General features: G+C 50.1%; 1 protein-coding gene across 1 annotated transcript; it reads right to left on the reverse strand.

Moving 5' to 3' along the window:
* Positions 1-41: 41 nt before the first annotated feature.
* ATN1 (atrophin 1) lies at positions 42-9,209 on the reverse strand. The gene is made up of 9 exons (XM_032678625.1): positions 9,023-9,209; positions 8,688-8,825; positions 8,191-8,304; positions 4,877-6,873; positions 4,436-4,658; positions 3,610-4,327; positions 2,294-2,437; positions 1,846-2,026; positions 42-1,313 (listed from the first exon to the last, which is right to left on the reverse strand). The coding sequence occupies exons 1-9, from the start codon at positions 9,098-9,100 to the stop codon at positions 1,280-1,282; spliced, it is 3,627 nt and encodes a 1,208-aa protein (XP_032534516.1). The 5' UTR covers positions 9,101-9,209; the 3' UTR covers positions 42-1,279.
* Between the last annotated feature and the right edge of the window lie 11,936 nt (positions 9,210-21,145).

Below are 21,145 nucleotides of genomic sequence, written 5' to 3' on the forward strand. Positions count from 1 at the left end.
TGGTCCCAGTGAAAAGAAATGAACACACCGGAGTCCTGTTTCTGGAAGGGTTTTTTTTGTCCTTTTTTTTTGTCCTTTTGTAAGAGCTTCATATATATATTTATATATATAAATTATTAGAATGTGTGTCGGTGCGCGGGAGTGCAAGGGGAACGTAGTTTGGGTGTTTGGTTTTGCTTTTTTTTTTTCCATAGCTGTGTTGTTGGTTGGTTTTCCTTTTAATGGTTAAGTAAATATATATATATATATATGGGGGATCAATCGAGAGATACAACTGTGAAATCAGAACACGCACGCAGGGGCAAGGGAGTCACAAGTTGCTACATAAAACTGCCACGTCTAATAGGATGTGCATGAGTTAAAGTACATCAATTAGGATGGGTGAGGGGAAAGGGGCAGCCGCCCTCTTACAGTCCCAGGACTCAGTGTCACTGCTCAGCCACATCATCTCTCCCCGTGGGGCTCAGAGGGGTCGCGGTGGTGATCGCAGTCTTGAAAACGGTCTCCTGGTGCTTTGCACCTCGTGGCCGTGCCCATTCCCATCAGCCACAGGAAAGCACAGCCACTATCCAGCAAACAGTCTTGCGGTGCTTTGCACCCCGATGGCTGGGACCAGACCCCAGACCCTCCGTAGGCAGGAGTGGCCACTTAGGAAGGGGTCCTGTAACACTTTGTTTGCATCTGAAGGGATGTTGGAGAATGGGAAGCTGCTCTGGCTAATCTGAAAAAGTTCCACGTTGCTCTTCTGTATCGCTAAGCAGTATCTTACACTTAAAGGGGGGTGGGGTGTTGAGGAGGCATCTTGAAAAAAGGCTCTGTTGGGTTTGGAGTTACTTCTTGGCTGCACCTCCTCCTCACAGAAGTAGAAAAGGCAGCACCATCCTGTACATGAAGTCCTGCAATGCTCTGCACTTTTTATTTAATGCAAGTGTTACCCCAAAATAAAGGATGGAGCTGCTGCCACCCTGAATTCATGTCAGTCTTTGTCTTTCCGAGCTCTGTGCAATGCTGATTCTCTTTTCTTCAGAGCTCAGCTGAAATCACGTACCGATTGTTTCATGTCCATTAGTGGTGTTTCAGTCCCTCCCCATTTTCTCTCCTCCACTTTCTGTTCCCAGGATGCCACCCTGTACTTTTTGTCCGTCTTCTCTTGTACTCTTACTGCATGGTGGGATCAGGATGTGTCACTTTGCAGCTTCCCCTTCATCAGGATTCGGTTGATTGATTGTTCCTCTTAAGAGAAAGACATGATGATGTCATGTTGACAGCAGAAGTCCATTTAAAGGGGTTTGTCACTTTCCTTCTTCAGGTGGCTAGGATAAAGAAGAGAAATGAGGTGATTGTGAAAGGGGAAAAGACAATTTATTACGTCCCCCTGCCTCTGTTAGTCTAGACCCACATGACACTGCCGGCTTGCAAAGTTTGGCAAATCCTTGAAGCAGGAGATGCTACTGAAGGTACAGCACTGCACCTCTTTCTTTCCCAGTGTGCCTCCCCAGGTACATATGAAAGCCTTGTCTTGGCAAAAGCATCAAGCCCTTGCAAATGTTTTGTATTTTGGCAGGGCTGTTGGTTAGTCATAACCACATTTAGCATGTGTGAAACATGTAAAGTTCTTTCCCCTTCCAGAGGTGAGGAGCCAGTGATTAGCCAGTGAATAGCCACTTGCCAAGAACGACCTTCCTGTGGCCAGCCCACAGCTGTTCCCCATGGCAAGGCAAGGCATCCCTGCTCCCAGGTGTGGGCTCAGGCAGTCACCCATCTCAGGGGCAATGCTTCCTTGTGCCCACCACCTCCAGGCTGGGCCTGGAGGTGTATGTGTGAGGTGAGAGCAGGCCCACGCACCTGTAGTAATCCTCCTGTGTCGGGAGCGGCACGCCGTGCAGGGGGTGATGGGCATGAAGCCACTGCTGCTGCTCCAGGGCCAGGCGCTGCAGCTCAGCCGACTGCGCGTGCATGGCCTGCAGCTGGTGTGCTGCTGACATGGGCGCGGAGAGGGAGCCCGGCAGGTCCCTGTAGGGTGCAGCTGCACCCGAAACAGAGAAGAAACAAGTTGATGAAACAGCTCCATCCATGGCCCCACAGCTCAGTCAAGACTCTGCTGCACTCCCATTCCCTGCCCTGCCCACATGGAGGACCTGCCCATCCCCTGACAGAGTGGTCCTGTCCTACACCACGCTGAAGCTCTGTTTGACAGACCTGTTTGGTCCTGTGACCCCTCCTGACGCCCCTGCCTGTCAGAGCTCTGTTGATCTCTCAGGAGGAGACCAGCAGAACCTGTGAGCATCCTTACCAAAAAGCTGGTGGCGAAGCACTTCATTCTCATGAAGAGGGTGAGGCAGGAGAGGGTTGGGGATGGTTCCAGCTGGGTATGGTATCCGGGTGAGGTGTGATCCCGAGGCAAGTGGGTCAATAAGAGGGTGAACAGAGGCTGAGGCTGGGAACAAAAGATAACACAAGATAATTGTCCCATGCTTTGTAAAAGCTAACATGAAGAAAGGTGTAAGGCTTCACAAAACAGACATGGAGAGAAGGCTGGAGTATGTTAGGGATGGAATCACTTCACAGCTAAACAACACAATACCATGTCCTTCTGAGTGTTACTCTTTTTACCTGCATTGAGTTTCACCTGAACCAGTCTGGCAGAGCTCTGTTCCCACACTCCTCAGGGGGAAGTACTGTTCCTTAAAAGTCAATTCTGCAAGGACCCGCTCTGCAATCAGGTCTGGACCCTGTATCATGCTTATCTGCCACCCTGGCAGTCATTCATGTGCGTACTTGTATTGGATGCTTCCATTTCCTGGTCTTATCCAGGACAGATGCTCTTTCCAGTGGTCTGGACTCACTGCCAGAGTGCTGGTTAGAGATGCCCAGCTATGGAGAACGGAGGAATGGACATTCATTTGTACTTGGTGCCACCTCTGAGCAGTTGTGGCTGCTTAGAGCCAGCGTCTGCCACTCTACCAGATCCCACTGACTGCTCACAGCACCTGAGCAGGCACAACACTTTTTTCTTACTGTACTGTAGCTTGGGCTTTACTCCCCTGAGATTTTCATCCCTTAACTTTTTACTTTGCTTTCCTGTAGGACGTGGAAATGGAAGGGACCACCACTCAATTCTGAAGAACAGCAGCCTTCTCCCATCCCATCCCATCCCATCCCATCCCATCCCATCCCATCCCATCCCATCCCATCCCATCCCATCCCATCCCATCCCATCCCATCCCATCCCACTACCTGCAGCAAGAGCTATAGCAGCAAACCTGATAACCAACATTTCATTAGTCCTAAGGACACTGTCAAAACTGTTCTAACAGGGCTTCTATTCCCTCTGCAGAGCCCAATGTGAGGGATGAAGTCCCCAGCAATAGCAGCCTGGCAGCCAGTGGGATGGATGCCAGATGCAAACGATTCTGCTTGCCACTAAACAGCAGTGTCAGTGCCTTTGGTGGGATGGGAGCGAGGGTAAGAAATAACAACCACGATGTTGGGCTCTTCTGGATGAAAATCTGTGACCTCAAAGTCTAGTGTCAGCAGCTTTTGGGCTTCCCCAGGGCCAGAGGGGGGGAGCGTAAGGAGGACACATTAGAACCACCACAGGGTCCTTACCCGCGTGTATGGCATCCTGCTGGTGGAGATGGAGGTGGGAGTGGATGTGGGAATGCTGATGATGATGAGGTGTCACATTGAGCATCTGCAGCCGGGCCAGAGGGTCATTGCTGAGAGCAGCCACCCGCTCGGCGTGCTGGCGTTCAGCCGCCAAGCGCTCAGCATAGGACATGTCGGGACGAAGGGTGGGGCCAGCTGCCAGCGCCAGCCTCTCCCGCTCCAAGTGGCCCAGCCCTGGGTGGAAGGGAAAAGCGGGATGAAGGCCAGGGGCTGTTTGCAGACTCAGCCCGCCATGGCGTGGGAACGGATCCATGGCAGCAGCTGGCACAGCATGGAGCTGCTCCAACTCAGCTGGTTTGACTTCAAAGCCGGGCTTGAGACGTTCACGCAGGTCCCGGTCCCTCAGGTCTCGTTCGCGGGCCTCCCGTTCCCTCAGCTCCCGCTCCCGTGTCGCTGGATCGCTGCTGTAGATGGCTGGCACGTTGTACCCCAGCAAGCCTGGGTCGACTGCCCCCAGCGGCACGTAGAAGGGGTGGTTGCGGTTGCTGGGGGACATGACATGTGGCCGTGCGTATTCACTCAAGGTGCGCAGAGCCGGGGTGTCAGGGCCCAGGTATGGGGGAACAGTGGCTACAGCACTGCCCTGCTCGAAGGAGGGGCGGTGGGGAACTGGCCCAAGGGACGAGCACTCGACTGGACGGCCCTCCTGGGCCATCTTCTGCAAAAGAGCAAAGAGACCAGCTTCAGGGTCCCAGCAGGGAGTGGCCGAGGGGGCCCTAGAGCATCCACCCTGGCTGTGCTGCAGCTGTGGGACCCCCAGACCTACCACACTCCTCTCCAGCTCTCGTTCCTTCTCCCGCTCTCGCTCCTTCTCCCGCTCCCGTTCCCGTTCCCGCTCCTTCTCTTCACGCGCCTTCTGCTCAGCCTCTCGCCGCACTTTCTCCACCAAGTCTGCCCTTTTCTTGGCCAGCTTGGAGCCATCAAGGGGCACGAAGTACAGGTCAGTGCGGGAGCAGGAGTTGAAGCCACGGTCCAGGTGTTTGTTGAATCTGGGAGTGAGACATGAAGCCTGTCAGTGCTGAAGGGGCTGGAGAGAAGGGACGGGGACAGGGATAGGTACTGTGGGAAAGGCACTGAGAGAAAGTGAAAAGTATCAAGAAAAAGGCAAAAAGGGAGCAGCTGCACCTCAGGCTTGCAGTGATTTCCTCTTCCCTGCCCCTTATATCACCCCCCAGCCTGCAGAGAACCCCCCACAGCTGCCCCTCACCTGGCTGACTGGCTGGCATGGCTTGGCACATCCACCACCTTGGGGGGCGGCGAGGGGCTGCGAGCAGGAGGCACGGGGCTCTCGGGGGGCTCGTACTCCTCTGATGGCTCCTGCTTGATCTGTGCAGCACTGAGAGGGAGTGGGGGCGGTGGGGGGGCCGGGGCAGTCATGTTCCCCGGCAAGGGTGGTGGGGCAGAAGGGGCCGGTGAAGGGGCTTTGTAGCCGCCTGTCACAGGGGAGGAGGCCACCCGGTAGCCAGGAGGGGTGGCTGCCCGGAAAGGGGCAGCTGAGGAAGTGGGGGGTGAGCCTGGCTTGTAGGGGGCTGGGGGCTGGAAGGTGGGGACAGGGGAGGCCGCACGCTTCCCATATGGGGCCACAGCTGAAGGGGGTACCGGAGGTGAGACTGTCTTGTAGGGGGCTGCAGAGGGGGAGGCCATGGTGGCGATTACAGTGGAGAGGGTGGTGGCAGCGGACGTGACCGGAGGGCCAGCGCCATGGGCAGGGGAGGGGGGTGGTGGGGGGGGGAAAGTGTAGGTGGCAGGATTCTGTCCCGGCGGGTGAGAGCACATGCTGGGGTAGCTTCCTTGGGAAGAGGTGGCAGAGGAGGATGAGGAAGAAGAAGAGGAGGAGGATGAGGAGGAGGAAGAGGGGGCTGCAGCCGCGGTGGCCGAGGGAGCCTGGCTGTAGGCAGCCTGGCTGTGGGGAGGGTAGAGGCGCAGCCCGTAGGTGGGATGGGAAGGGTGATGGCTGTTAGACTCCAGGCCATGGGGGTAGCCAGGGGGCTGGGGAGGAGCTGCAGCTGCCGGGGAGACACCCCCGCTGCTCCCATGGCTGTGGTGGTGCTGCTGGGGTGGCTGCTGGTGATGGGGGGACTGGCCGGGGAAGGGGGCAGCAGGGTGGGAGCTGGCATTGCCCAAGGGCCGGCTGTAAGGGGGTGGCCCCTGGCTCCAGACGGGCTGCGAGGGCAGGGAGGGCTGGGTGTATTTGGGGGGCTGGCTGGAGACAGAGAGGCCACTGGGTGGGGGAAAGGAGTGCCCATAGGAAGCGCTGTAACTCGGCAGGGGCTGGCCTGGGGAGGGCTGGGGGTACTGAGCTGAGGAGCTAGAGGGTGGCAGAGGCGGTGGGGCATAAGGGTAGCGGGAGGGGGCCAGGGCTGGTGCCTTGTCCTGCCCCATGCCATGGGGTGAGGGGAGGTGGCCGCTCAGGCCCTGACCCACCATCCCTGGGGAGCTGGAGGCAGCCACTGTGTTGTTGAGGGGGCGTAGGGCTGGGGGGGGAGGCAGGTTGGCAGAAACGTGAGGGAAGGAAGGGGCTGAAGCTGGGGGGGCAGCTGGAGGGTTGGCTGGGGGCGTCTTTTGAGGGGGGAGCCCCCCTCCTACTGACGCCAGCGAGATTGGGGTGGTGGGTGGTGGATTGTGCTTGGCGCTGAGGGTCTGCTCGCGAGCCCCTGGTGCTGGGAGCCCCCCCACTCCACTGGCAATTTTGGTCCCAACCTGGACCACATTGGTTGAAGGGTAAAGGGGAGTGTGGGAAGAGGAGGAGGAAGAAGAGGAGGAAGAGGATGAGGAGGAAGGGGGAGCAGAAGGGGCAGCAACAGCAGAGGAGGAGGAGGCGGGTGTCTGTGGGGCTTGAGCCTGGAAAATGCGGGAGGCTTGGCCCTCCAGCTGGGAATGGTAACTTCCTGCAGGGGGTCCTTGGGGGTGCACCTCGCCTGGGAGCCCAAAGCTGGGCTCTGGTGGACGGGCCAGGCTGTCGGGAGGGGGAGCTACCGGTGGGCTCTGGGGGAAGAGCGGAGGGTGGTGGTAGGAGTGAGATGGCCCCTGGGACAGCACAGAGGAGGAGTCGGAGTCATTCTCCACACTCCCAGGGCTGTAGACACTGGGAGAGGTGCTCCTGTTATCCTGGTCAATGTCCCGTGGGTCACTGCTCATCTCATCGTTGAAGCTGTGGCCATCAAGGCTGTCAACATCGGATGGGGATGGAGGGCAAGGCAACTCCTGAAGTAGGAAGGAGGAGAAAAGACACATTAGGAAGCCTCCCAGACCACACCTAACACATTTCAAGTTCCCAGAAAACTTGTTTTCCAGCCCTTCCTTGTCAGCTCCAGCACTAGAAAAGCCCACAGAGGAAAGGAGACATCGTCTGGCAAGGAATAAATAACACGTCCTCCTGCCTCTCCTCTAGTGCTGTCACATCCTTCATGAGTATCCCACGTTTGGGAAGGAAGTACCTTGTGTAAAGCGGCAGCAAGGGAGGGCAGGGAACTGCTACAGAAAAGGTTGAGTGAACAGATATGAGAGGTCCTTGCACCACCACCACCAGTGATGGGCTGTTGGCCAGGGCATGATATCACCAGGTGGCACAGAACAGCACACACCACAGTGGTCCCAACACAGACCCCAGACCCAGACTCATTCTTCTTGCCCCTGCAGAGCTCTCCCTGGTTGAGGAGATCAGATCCCATCCAGACTCCTCTCACTGTCCCACTCCTTAACTCTAGGAGTTACCCCTGTGCTTCCCAATCCCTGCTCCTCCCCACCACTCTCACCTCAGGCAATGTGCACTGGTGATTAAGCAGTCATCCTGGGTAATTAACAAGCGCCACTCTTGAGCCTCAGGGCTTACAAGAGAGGCTAAACTGAAAAAATATCACTGTTGAGCTGAATGGAGTGCCCATGTGGAGAAATTACAAAGTTGTAATCACAGTGGTTTAACTACAATGACCTCATAAAGTGAGCAAATATCCCAGGGTCTGCAGGCCTCTAAGGCCAATTCCCGGAACAGGAATGGAGAAGCGCAAGAGCTGAGTCTTCTTCCAGCCATCCAACTACCAATCCAGGCTGATGCTGTCGGCTTCCGGAAAAGTCCTGTCACAACTCTGTGTGTGCATGAGCAGGTTTTGCACGACTGTCACCTGGAACCCATGACAACTTAAGCACCTCCATTTCACACTGCGCTAGGGGATCGGAAGAGGCTGACTAACACAACGAGCAGCTGCGCATGGAGCCAGGCTCTTGCCACTAACCTGGGAAAGGCAGGGCATGTGCCCGGCTCCAAGAGCACAGCAGTCCCCTGCAGACAAGGCAAAACAGACAGAGAGCCTCTGTCTCCTCAGTTGTCTCTCCTGGTGGCATTTTTTGTAGCCAGACAGATGCCATTTAGATTGCAAGAGCTGCAGTGCAAAACAAGGTGCTGGGGATCCCAAGCAGTGGGAACCTCAAGCTGGACAGGCATGAGCAGCAGAGGTAGGAAAACAGGAGATTCCTTTGCCCTGGACTTGAGGCATGCCAGCAATCACAGCAGTGAGAACTCACCTCGGTTTTGGTTTTTTTGGGAGCGTTAGTGTCCTCCCCTTCACTCTCTGAGATCTCTTCTGTTCGGCCCTGCTTGTTGCCCTTGGGGGTGCAGGATTCTTCCACTCGGCCCTTCTGCAAGGAAGAGAAGGAGAACAGGGAGATGGGAGGGTCATAGGGCAATTTGCCAACCTGCCACACCTTCACAGAATGCAGCAGGTGAGACATAGCCACCACGGTGTGTGTGTTGATAACACCAGCAGAGCAACAACAAGCCAGGATATGGCAAAAATCAGCACTAAAAGGGGATGGTGGGACCAAGGACCAGTTCTTAGGAGATGGTAGGAAGTGTAAAATGGTGAGGATAAGAGCAAAGAGGGATCCTGCTCGTTTTAGGGAGCTAACCCAGCATGGGTTCCCTGGTGGATCCCTTCTGGTCTGTGTTCCTGGATCCTCAAATGGATCCTACCTAGTCTGGGCAGTCCTTGGCCACACCACACCTGCGTGCTAGCTTATACCTTTGTTGCTTGTCGGGATTTCTCAGCCTTGCCATCACTGCTGGAGGTGCTGACGCCCCCGGGGGAAGCTCGACCCCGTGACCTGAGTTCCTCTCGGGGCCCTGGAGTCTCTTTCTTCCGTCCACTCCGCATTGACATCTAAGGGAAGGATCACTGTATCAGCCCTGCATGGCATCTCCCTCCACTCCTGCCTCGTCCCCAGCCTCCCAAAGCCCCTGAACCCCCGGCACTCCACTGTGCCAAACTCATGCCCATTAGCTTGCTGGGAGTCTCAGTCCCAATCCACAGGTCCAGCTTGGCTCTCATGTCCCACCCCCCTCTCCTATCTCACGTACTGAGTCCTTGTTCTGTCGTGTCTTCATTCTTTTGGGTGCGGGACCCCCATTCTCCTTGGCCCGGTTTGATGAAAACATAAATTTTTGTCACTCCGCACCCCCTTCGGCTGTTCCCAAGGAGACAGAGATGGGCAGTTCTTCTGGAAGGGAGGCTTGCACCAGTCACACAAAAAGATCCTGAAAGGCAGACAAGCACAAGAGAGGGGAGAAAGACTGAGTGGACTGTAGAAGACATTTTTGTGGTTTGCTACAGAAATATGACAAAATTATTATTGTTTCCTTATTTAAAGACGCAAGGATGTTTACCAAGAACTCAATAAACTTTTCCATCAGTGGGGGAAAAGATTTGCCCACTGCCATACCTGAGTTCCAGTTTCCGGGAGTGATACCCACGCAATGAGAGGTATTCCTTTATAATGACTTCAAACTGAGAGAAGGCAGGTTTAGATTAGATCTGAGGAAGAAACTCTTTACTGTGAGGGTGGTGAGGCACTGGAACAGGTTGCACTGAGAAGCTGTAGATGCCCCAACCCCGGAACTGTTGAAAGCCAGGCCAGATGGAGCTGTGAGTAGCCTGGTCCAGTGGAAGGTGTCCCTGCCCATGGCAAAGGGGTTGGAACTAGGTGATCTTTAAGGTCCCTTTCAACCCAAACCATTCTGTGGTTCTCTGAGTCTATGATTCAGGGCCCATCAATAATGCTTTGGAGGTAACACGGAGGAATGGTTATCAAGATGTTCGCTGTCTTCTGAAATAATTTTAGCATTTTCACTTCCTTAGAAAAAATAACAGGAAAGTGCTTTAAAATGTTCCTCATGACAAATTAAGTCCCCCATTGCACTTGTCAGCACAGTAAGTTACCTCGCCATGTGCTGTCATTCGCCAGCCCTGTGCCATGGGCCCCCAGTGGCCTTTGCTGAAGTCTGGCTTAGGCTGGTCCATGCCCAAGGTACACAAACAGGTGCAAGAAAATGCATTTAGCTTTGATTTTGCATGATGCAAACAGAACTGTCTCTGTTTAGCCTGGAGTGCCTGCCAAGGTCTCCTTCTCCATACACTGGATGTTTCTCAGTGTAATGGAATCATGCCCACAGATGCAGAGTACATCACATCCTTATATTTTGCAGCAGCGGGAAGATTTCTGAACCAATTTACAGCTTTGTGCCACGTCCAAAAGCACCGTACATATTTAACACCCTGTTATACCACACAGTTCCTACGTTAGAGTATGAAAGCACCATGATTGTGTTAGCCTGGGAACTGGACTGAAATGATTCAGGGATGCTGCTCTTGAAGCAAGTTTGCTTGACTTCATCACGCCTGAGATCTTCTGCACTGCACTGCACTGCACAGCACAGATGTAACCAAAAAGACTTTATCCTTCCCCAGCCTGTCATTTGAGCTCCTATTCTCAGACTTTAGAATGGACAATTCACAAGACAAGCGAATGTGTCATGTGGATAAGGCATCAGAAGAAAAGAGCCACATCTACTGGGTTACAGTCTCTGATCTGGAGGCACAGAGAAGTTTTGTGAATAAGAACACCACAGATTTGGGACTCCCAAAGGCTGTCTTAGACTTGGAAAGTTCAGCTTCCAGCCGAGCAGTGCAGGAGCAATCTGGACGGACTTCCATTTCTCTGAGACAGGAGCTGAAACCTCAGGGGTTTTGGAGAGATCAGAGAAAAAGCACCAGACAGCAGATCTCCTGTGCAACCCTGCTGCTGGCCTGTGAGGCCCCAGGGTCACTGTCTTCTACCACCCTCATCTCCCTGCCCATGAAAAGGGAATAATGACACCGGCCTATCTCTCCTGGGGCTCCACATCTTCCCCAACCAATGCTTAGAGAAACCCATCCGGAAGGCACTTAGGAAGAGCAGGGGATTGTTTGTTTTAATTTCATTAATATTTTATTTGACCCTCATCACAAAAGCCACAGGAGACTCATCCAGCATTAATTCCCACACACATCAATTCATTAACTTAGACCTCTTCTTTAATAGAAAAATAGCTGATGATGGTTTATAACTGACCTAATGGAGGCACAGCCTGCTCCCAATCCCTATCAGCTGACTTGTTTTACAGCCTTACATTTCTGCCACGCTTTGCCCTTTAGTTGCTAATTCAGCCAGTTACATTGGTGCTATTCTAGATAAGCATTTAGAATTAATATTTTTTACATGAAACAAACACTTTAGGTAGGGCAATCCTAATTTAATTCAACTTTGACACACACCATGGTGGCAACCTACAAGTATTAGCTCAGCTCTGAAGGCACAGCAGCAGCAACAGCACGCTGCCAACATGTCACTGCTTACATTCCACAGGGATGCCACCCACACCTCCCACACCAAAGAACCCAACCTGGTACTGCAGGGCACAGGTCTCACTTCAGCTTTTCAGTAACCCTATAGTGACAATTAGCAGCTTCTTTCCAGAAAAGTCAGAGAAGTAATACGCAGCCAACCACAGACCAAAACTTCCCTTTTTAACAGAGATATACCCACCTGGCACTTATGTCAACTGCTGAATATGCAGTACCAAACAAAGCCAGAAACGAACAGGGGTGTTTCAGGAGACATAATCAACCCCTGACTGAGACATAAGTTTCTGTCACTTAGTGAAGACTTTTCTAAAATATGTAAGAGAACTGACACACACATTATTAGGCTCAGTAGAGAAACTGTTACGGCCAGATGAGAGGATCACAACACTGCCTTCTAATTTTAACATCTATGAAATAAAAGCTTGCAGTGTGAGCCTTGACAATCAGCAAAGTTACACCTAATGCTTCCTGTCACCGAAGATCCCTGCAAATGTCTCTGAAGGGCTCTTAGGGCTCTGTGGTTTTGCTAAGGAGGTGAGATGTGGCAGGGTTGATGTCAAAGGGTTAACCTTTCCCTGGCCCTGTGAAGCCCTTTACAGGTTTGACTGAGTTATGAGGCATTGCGAATTGCTATTTTCTATCTGCGTTTCACACAACCCAGCTTGGCTTGGCTTACTGCCCAAAGCCCTCCATATTCTCGTGTAAGCCCTGGTGCAGTCTCCTGTGAGCAACACACACTCAACAGGCATCCCCCATGTGGGATTCAAAATGGATCCCGCTCCTCCTCCTCCTCAGCTCCAAGTAATTCTCCTTGCCAAAGCTGGACTGTCCTGCACAGACAGCCAGGAGCTAGCGAGCTCCAGTTCTTCTTCTATTGAGGGACACAGAAAAAACTCTCTCCTTCCCAGGCAGTAGTGTGGAGCAATTCTCACAGGTAACTAAACTGAAATCAAGTTCATCTCAAATGAGAAGCACTAAGGTTTTACCTCTCTTAGAAAGTTAGTCCTTGGCTCAGGATAGCATTTGCATGTTAGAGAAAATGGGTTTGAGAAAATAAACTCTCCTAGATGGCAACAGAAGCAGAGGAAACGGGAACTAAGGTCCAGCTAGCCCTCCCTGGGGCCAGTGCCAGGAGAAGGGAGAGCTGAAGACTCCCAGGATCCACGTCACTTAAGAAAAAGGGCTAACACTATCATTACCACAGCAGTGTCTAGTTAGCAGACATTTAAGGCTGATCCAGTCCTCACTGAGATTAGCTGCTGGTACTCAGTTGTCATGTTGCTGAGAACACAGCTGCGCTGGGCAGGGCACGTCTCAAGGATGAAGGACCACCGCCTCCCTAAGATCTTGCTTTATGGTGAACTTGCCACCGGGTGCCGCATGAAAGGAGCCCCAAAGAGAAGATACAAGGACTCCCTGAAACAACATCTCAGCCTTGGCCATGTTGATCAACATAACTGCTCTACTCTGGCCTCCAATCGGGAGGCCTGGAGACACACCATCTATAACGCTGCCGTTTCCTTTGAGAACGCACGCAGGATCACTCTCGAGGAGAAAAGACAACGCAGAAAGAATCGTGCCTTGCAGAATTTACCACCTAAGGAGTCTTTCTGTTGTGCCTTTTGCAACCGGACGTGCCTGTCTCGTATTGGCCTTTTTAACCACCAGCGCACTTGCAGCAAACGTGGGTAGAGACCTTTCCCTAATCTTCGTTCGCGAAGCCCAGCCATGATGATGACTCAGTTGTCAATAGTTACCACAGTCTCTTCCCCTTCTTTTGTATTTCTCATCTCTTAGGGAAAGAACCCCAACCACCTGTCTGGTTTTATTATTTGGTACTCTTGATCTTCTCCAACCGTAACATCCCAGTAATCTCAGGTGGATACAGACCCGGTCCAAGCAGATGGGGAGATGCACAGGCAGAACATTACTATGGTACGTGACACAGGAGCCTGCCCTGAGTTAGTCAGTGGTGATTTGGGGGTGGAGAAGAACAGCAGTGATGGAGCCTCCTCTCTCCACCAAGACACTGCACAACAGACCATCTACTGGTTGGAGGCACTGAATATAAAGGTGTCAAGGTGCATGGTTGGATCTTTTAGTCTCAAAGAAGAAACTAATTAAAAACTCTGCCACCCATCAGGACCCCAAATGCTGCAAGAAAGGGCAATTTGACAGCACCTGTAGCTTTAAACAAAATGGGACAGCACCTGTTCTCTGGTCCCAGGAGTGATTGGCATTATATAGCTTACACAGAGATGGCAAACTTCCCCTGCCCAGTGAAAGGGGACAGACACATCTAACCTGGCCACTGGCAACTGGTGTGTTCCTACACCAACTCCTAAATCACACTCAGGCATCATCTGGGAGGGGACTTGCTGGCACAGGCCAAAGGCTGTACTAGGAACACCAGCCTAATGGACAGATAGTGCTGTGCCCGGCCAAGCTGGGGCCTTATTATTTGGGTACTGTAGACATAGCCATCCTCTACTAGATACTAGTCCATGGAAAGTAAGTTTGGAGTAAGGAGTCAGTGGAGTGCCTGCTTTAGTCTAAGTAAGGATGTTCCAAAGTGCAAACCTCTTGTTTTCTTCAGTTGAGAACTGTTTAAAGTAGTGACTACTGTTTAAACTGTTTAAACAGTGACTACTCTTTAAGTCACTTTTTGAAATGCAGGAACCACATCCAATATCCTATGTGAAATCAAAGGCATTTGGTATTAAAAGGCAGGGACTCAGACGGAGACATGAGAGTTAAACCGAGTCTGCTTCTTTGCCATTCAATAGCTCTGTGTTCCCATACTGTTTTTTCTTTCCCCTTCTGCAAAACTATGGGTTAGCACTGGAGAGAGGAACCAGGGTGACAAAACGAACACAGCTGCTTTCTAACACATTGCAGATGCTGAAAAGTGTCCTGAAAATAAGCTGGGATGATAACCAATGATCCCTCTTGACAAGCAAAGATTACTCAGATGGCCCACCGGAGCAGTATAGTCAAGGAACATGCACCATGGATGGGAAGTCTGAAGTTGTCATACACACACACACATACACACACACACATCATATATATATATATGACTGCCCAGTGAATGATAGTCCCAGGCATTTTTAATTCCTGTCTCAATTTCCCTAATTTTATAAAATGAAGGATAGATTTCCAGAAATGTAATCAGGTTTAACAACTGTGCAGTATCTTGAAAACACTAAGTTTTGTCCAAAATACTGCAATCAGACAGCATTTCCCAATGGCTAATTATCTGATTTCATGTTTGAATCCTGGCATTTTACTATAGTGGAGAAAGGGAGGGAAGGAAAGAGCACTGTGTTCAGTGTTGGACAGCAGTGAATGAACAGGTCAGGGTTCAGGTTGCATGTCAGAGTCTTTTGATCGGTACTTGAAGCATGACATTACTGTAAAAAGGAAAATGACTCTGTGAGCAAAGGGATCAGGATGTCAAAATGGTTAAATACCAAGATGGCACATGTCTGTGGCTAATATTATCTCAGTGTGAATATTCCCATGACTGGCAAATCTTATTTATTTAATAAATCTTGTTAAGAATAAATATATTTATAAGACACCAAATGAAAGGTAGTTTTGGAACAAAGGCATTTTTCTGTCTCCTACAAAACAACTACGGCATTGGGTGGATGCAGGGGCTGTGAACTCAGGCTGGATGGTGGATTAATCAAGGAATAAGACTGTTAACCTGGGCAAATAATCATACTCCAGTTAAAACTCTCACCTACCAGTGGATAAGTTTGACTACATCCTTCCTGCAATACTAATGTGAAGCTGGAGGATCTCAGGGGACTGAAATACTCAGGAGCCCAGACTGCTTTGAGCAGCTTTCTCCACCTGTTCACCCAGTTCCTGCAGGTCACTCCCGCACCACTGCAGAGAGACACCTCAGGATCACAGCACACACCTCTGGGTCCTCAGCAGCCCACAGGGCCTGCGACAGCAGCATCTGACCACCAGCTACCATCGGACATACCCGGGAAGGGCTGAGACCTGCCCTGCTAGGGAGGCTTGGCAGCACAGTGTTACTGGGCAAACTTAGACAGAAGTGCCTGCAACACAAGTGAAAACTGTGATTACTGCTCAGAGGTCAAAATATAAATCCAATCTAAAACTAGAGAAAATTGTCAATTTTTGTTATTTTATATAAAGGAATTGATTTCACACTGACAATGTACTGGAATGTCATTGCATTCTTCCGTCTTCAAAATATGGCATAGAATGGGTCACTATGAAATGCGTTAAAGTAAATTTAAACAATACATGTAAATGTATGCTTTCAGGAACTTCACTCTGTGCCAGAGGACAAACTACACATACTTTAATACACAAGCTGAATGAACTCTCTTGATTTAGATATATGTATGTATATGAGAGCAGATTCATAATCCCATTGTAAGAGATCAGGTTTGAGACCACCTGAGGAAACCGAACATGCACGAGTCCATGGGACCCACTGAGATGCATCCCAGCATCTTGAGGGAATTGGCTGACATAGTTGCCAAACCACTCCCCATGGTATTTGAAATGTTATGTCAGTCAGGGAAAATCCCCAGTGACTGGAAAAAAGGCAATATTGCACTCATTTCTAAAAAGGGTAATAAGGAGGACCCTGAGAACTAGCAACCAGTCAGCCTCACCTTACTGCCTGGCAAGAACATGGAGCAGATCCTCCCAGGAGACATGTCAAAACATATGGAAGACAGGGAGCTGACTAGAGACAGCAAGCATGACTCCACCAAGGGCAAGTTGTGTCTGACTAATCAAGTGCCTTCAAGGATGGAGTGACCACATCAGTGGACAAGTGAAGAGGTACAGATGTCATCTACCTGGACTTTTGCCAGGCCTTTGACACGGTTCGCCACAACTTTGGAAATATACGGGTTTGAGAAATAAGGAATTGGATAGATGGCCACGTGCAAAGAGTTGCATCCAACAGTTGAATGCCAAAGTGGAAATCAGCAATGAATGGCATCCCTCAAGAGTCCGTACTGTGACCAATACTATGTAATACCTTAATCAATAATACAGACAGCGGGATCAAGTGCACCCTCTGCAAGTTTGCAGATGACAAGTTTGCAGATGACAAGTTTGCAGATGACACCAAGCCAAGTGGTTGATACTCCAGAGGGAAGGGATGCCACTCAGAGGGACCCCGACAGGCTTGAGTGGAACCATGTGAAACTCATGAAATTCAACAAGGCCAAGTGCAAGGGCCTGCACATGAGTCAGGGCAATCACCAGGATCGGTTTAGGCTGGGGACTAAAGGGACTGAGAGCAGTCCTGTGGTAAAGATCTTGGGGATACTGATGGACAAAAAATTGGGCGTAAGCTGGCAATGTGTGCTTGTAGCCCAGAAAGCCAATTGTGTCCTGGACTGCATCAAAAGCAGCATGGCCAGCAGGTTGAGGGAGGTGATTCTGCCCCTTTGTTCTGCTCTGGTGAGACCCCACCTGGACTGCTGCATCCAGCTCTGGGGTCCTCAGCACAGGAAAGACCTGTCAGAGCAGGTTCAGAGGAGGCCTCAAAGGTGATCAAAGGGATGGAGCACTTCTCCTATGAAGACAGGCTGAAAGAGCTGTGGTTGTTCAGCCTGGAGAAGAGGAACCTCCAGGAAGACCTTCTTGTAGCTTTTAAGCTCAGGGTACTGAGGGAGCTGGCAGAAGTGCTCACCAAGCACCTTCCATCATTTATGACCAGTCCTGGTTAACAGGGGAGGTCCCAGGTGACTACAGGTTAGCCAATACAATGGCCTTCTACACGAAGGGTCCAAAGAAGGATCTGAGGAACTACCGGCCTGACCTCAGTGCCAGAAAAGGTTATGGAACAGATTATCTTGAGCACAATCACAGCATGTACAGGGCAAGCAGGAGATCAGGCCCAGCCAGCAGGTTTAGGAAAGGCAGGTTCTGCTTGACCAACCTGATCTCCTTTTATGACCAGGTGACCTGCCTAGTGGATGAGGGAAACACTGTGGATGGTGTCTATCTGGTCTTCAGTAAAGCCTTTGATACTGTCTCCCACAGCATTCTGGAGGAGCTGGCAGCCCACAGCTTGGACAGGTGCACTGTTCACTGGGTAAAAATCTTTCAGGATGGCCGGGCTCAGAGAGTGGTGGTGAATGGAGTTACATCCAGCTGGCAGCCAGCCACTAGTGGGGTTCCCCAGGGCTCAGTGTTTGGGCCAGGCCTATTTTATATCTTTACTGATGATCCGAACAAAGGCATCGAGGGTACCCCTCAGTCAGTTTGCAGACACCAAGATGGGTGGGAGTGCTGATCTGCTGAAGGGTAGGAAGGGTCTGCAGATGGACCTGGACAGGCTGGATCAATAGGCTGAATCCAACTGTATGAGGTTCAACAAGGCCAAGTGCCAGGTCCTGCCACTGGGTCACAACATGAAGCACTACAGGCTTTGGGAAGAGTGGCTGGAAAGCTGCCCAGCTGAAAAGGACCTGGGGGTGCTGGTCAACAGTATCTGAACATGAGCCAACAGTGTGCCCAGGTGGCCAAGAAGGCCAATGGCATCATGGCCTGTATCAAAAACAGTGTGACCAGCAGGACCAGGGCAGTGACCATTCCCCAGTACTTGGCTCTGGTGAGGCCACACCTTGAGTCCTGTTTTCCATTTTGTGCCCCTCACAACACAAAAGACATTGAGGTGCTGGTGCATGTCCAGAGAAGGACAATGAAGCTGGTGAAGGGTCTGTAGCACAAGTCTTATGAGAAGCAGCTGAGGGAGATGGGGTTGTTTAGCCTGGAGAAGAGGAGGCTCAGGAGTGACCTTATCACTCTCTACAACTACCTGAAAGGAGGTTGTAGCCAGGTGGGAGTTGGTCTCTTCTGCCAATCAACTAGCAATAGGTCTCAAGCTGCCCCACAGGAGGTTCAGGTTGGAGATCAGGAAGAAATTCTTCACTGAAAGGGTGGTTAAGCATTGGAAAGGGCTCCCCCAGGCAAGAGGTGGAATCACCATCCCTGGAAGTGTTCAAGAAATAAGTAGATATGGCACTCATTGCCATGGTCTATTTGATGTGGTGGTGCTTGATCAAAGGTTGTACTCGATGATCTTTGTAGGTCTTTTCCAATCTTAATGATTCTAAGATGTTGCAATTCTAAGTATATAAAGGGGACTTAAAAAAAAGATGGAGAGACAGTTTTTACCAGGGCCTGCAGTGACGGGACAAGGGGTAATGGTTTGAAAGAGGGCAGATGTAAATAGGACATATGGAAGAAATTTTTTATGATGAGAGTGGTGAGGCACTGGAACAGGTTGTGCTGAGAAGCTGTGGATGCCACAACCCTGGAAGTGTCCAAGGTCAGGCTGCACAGGGCTTGGAGCAACCTGGTCTAGTGAAAGGTATCCCTGCCCATGGTAGGGTAGTTGGAACGAGATGATCTTTAAGATCCCTTCCAACCCACACCAGTCTATGATTCTGTACTTAAAATAACACCTCCCAAGCAGAAAGGAGACTCATCCTGAGCCAACAGCTTCAGTCCTTTTCTTATACGTACTTGCTGACAAATTCACTTGTCAGACTACCTAGGTGCTCCTTCTCTGCATTTTAATACAATTTAAAATGCTCGAACTTCAAGAAACAGTGCCAAATAAGAGTACTAAAAATAAACGTGCAGAGTGCTGGCAGTCTTAGGATATAAAACCAGTTTATATTTCATTAAGCCTATATTAATATTTTGTTTTCTTAATTCTGCACAACCATGAGGAGCGAGAATGTTACTTTCAGTAAGAAATCTCTAATTCTGGAACTTCCATTCAAATAAAAATGTATCTCAGAAAAAAATATTTCTGATGAGCAGAGTGAAATAAAAACAGAGCTAAAGCAAGTTATTAATAAATAATAAAAACATTCATGCATTTAACAATAGCTTAATTTACACCATGGAATAGCTTAATTTACACCACGGAAGATAATATTAATTTTTGCAGAAGCAACTGAAAATAAAGTTTGATGCACTAAATGAAGGTTAGATGTACTAAAGAAGGTTACATTAATCGTAAAATAATTCCTGAGGGCACAGTAAAACGACTGTTAAGTATGTAACAGATTTTTTTAAAAATCCCAGAAGAATCATTCTGTCTCCCCAGAGGAGGGCCTCCAGATCTCCTGGAGATATAGGCTGGCAGGCCCAGTGGAGGATCACAAAAAAAAAAACCACCGGGCTCTTCCCTCTGCAAGTGGGATGGAGGCCTATGGATGTGTGATGCAGAGGAAGGATACATCACACTCCCCACACTCACTATTTTAAGAAGTAGAGCATCTTCTATATTTGCAACACCTGAGCACACCTTACCTGTCGAGCTGTTAGGGGTGAAGGGTCTACTGTGATACTTCACACCCTTCTTTTGATAGATGACCCTTTGCTAAGAATGCAAAGTGAATTACTCAAAGACATCACAGGCTGGTTGTAGAGAGACTCAAAGGAGGATGTCGTCTGGGAAGGACACCAGCAGGTCTCTGCTCCAAACTCCTGCTCACAGCTGGGCTGACCCCAAATTTAGATGACTCAGGGACTTCTCCAAGCAAGTTCTGAACATCTTGAAGAGTGAAGCTTTCCCAGTTGACCTGGGGCACCCATTCCAGTGCAGAAACACCCATTATCAGTTGTAATTTCCTTGCTGCTATTCGTGACCACGACTCCACATCCCATATCTTCTCACTGTCAGCGCATGGAAGTTATCCACCAGTCAATCCACCATGGTTCTAGACTTCTGCTGCAAGCCTTTGCTGTGGAAGACTGCTGGAAACTTTGCAGCTGCAGGACACATGTAAGAACATGGGAAACTAGAAGTTGAATCCAAATTCAGGGTGGACACACCAACAGCCCCTCCCTTCCCTAACAGACCAGTGAACAGCAAGAATGGTCACCCCTTCCTGCCAAGACCTGTATCATTCTGAAGCTGGCACAAGGGGGCCTGGGCAAGGATACAACTCTGCTCAGAGCCCTCAGTCCCAGGCAAACTTGTTGGTGTAGATAAGAACCAGAAAGAAGCTCTGCAGCTGGAAGGATCAAACTCTGCAAATGGATTTGAATGAAGTGCTGAAGAATCAGGCTGAAGAACACCTGCTGTATTCTCACAATGACCAATGTCCTGCCTCCCAAGGGCATTGAGACACTGTCTGTATCACAGATGATCATCATTTAAGAGAGAACTTAAGAGAATAAAATATAAAGAAGTAAAATCAGGATGGATATAGAAAAAGAGCAAAGGCAAGCCAATGTGGCTGACGAAAGTAAATCAATGAGGGTAATAATGAGGATAAGAACTAACTGAGCAGAACTGTGACTTTCCCATATCTTCAGTGCAGTTCTGCTCCTGCAGAAACTAGAAAGGGCAGTGTCTGTCCAGAGAAAAGGTTATTAAAGTCAGGATGTGACTGGGGACTGTAAAACCATATATGAGAAGGTTGGATAAGAAATAATTTTTCAAGGTTTTTTCCAGTACAAAAACTGATGACCATCAGATAACAGTACAAAGAAACAAGTTCAAAACCAACTAAAAAGAGAGAGTAGTTCTTAAATATGTGGCTGCAGAATTTCCCATCAAAGGACACTACTGGTGCTAGAAGTTTGTATGGATTTGATGGGTAACTGAAGAGTTTCATTCGAGAGAAAATAACTGACGCTTTCTGGATAGACAGAAACCACATCTGTCTATGGCAGGTCCTCCATGGAAAACGGCTGGCAACTGTAGGAGTATCAGAGGAAAATGGCACATAAGCTTGCCTTAACTTAACTTCTTTCCCAGAGATTTG

The sequence above is a fragment of the Chiroxiphia lanceolata genome, chromosome 2 (assembly GCF_009829145.1).
Source record: "Chiroxiphia lanceolata isolate bChiLan1 chromosome 2, bChiLan1.pri, whole genome shotgun sequence".
NCBI classification, from domain to species: Eukaryota; Metazoa; Chordata; class Aves; order Passeriformes; family Pipridae; genus Chiroxiphia; species Chiroxiphia lanceolata.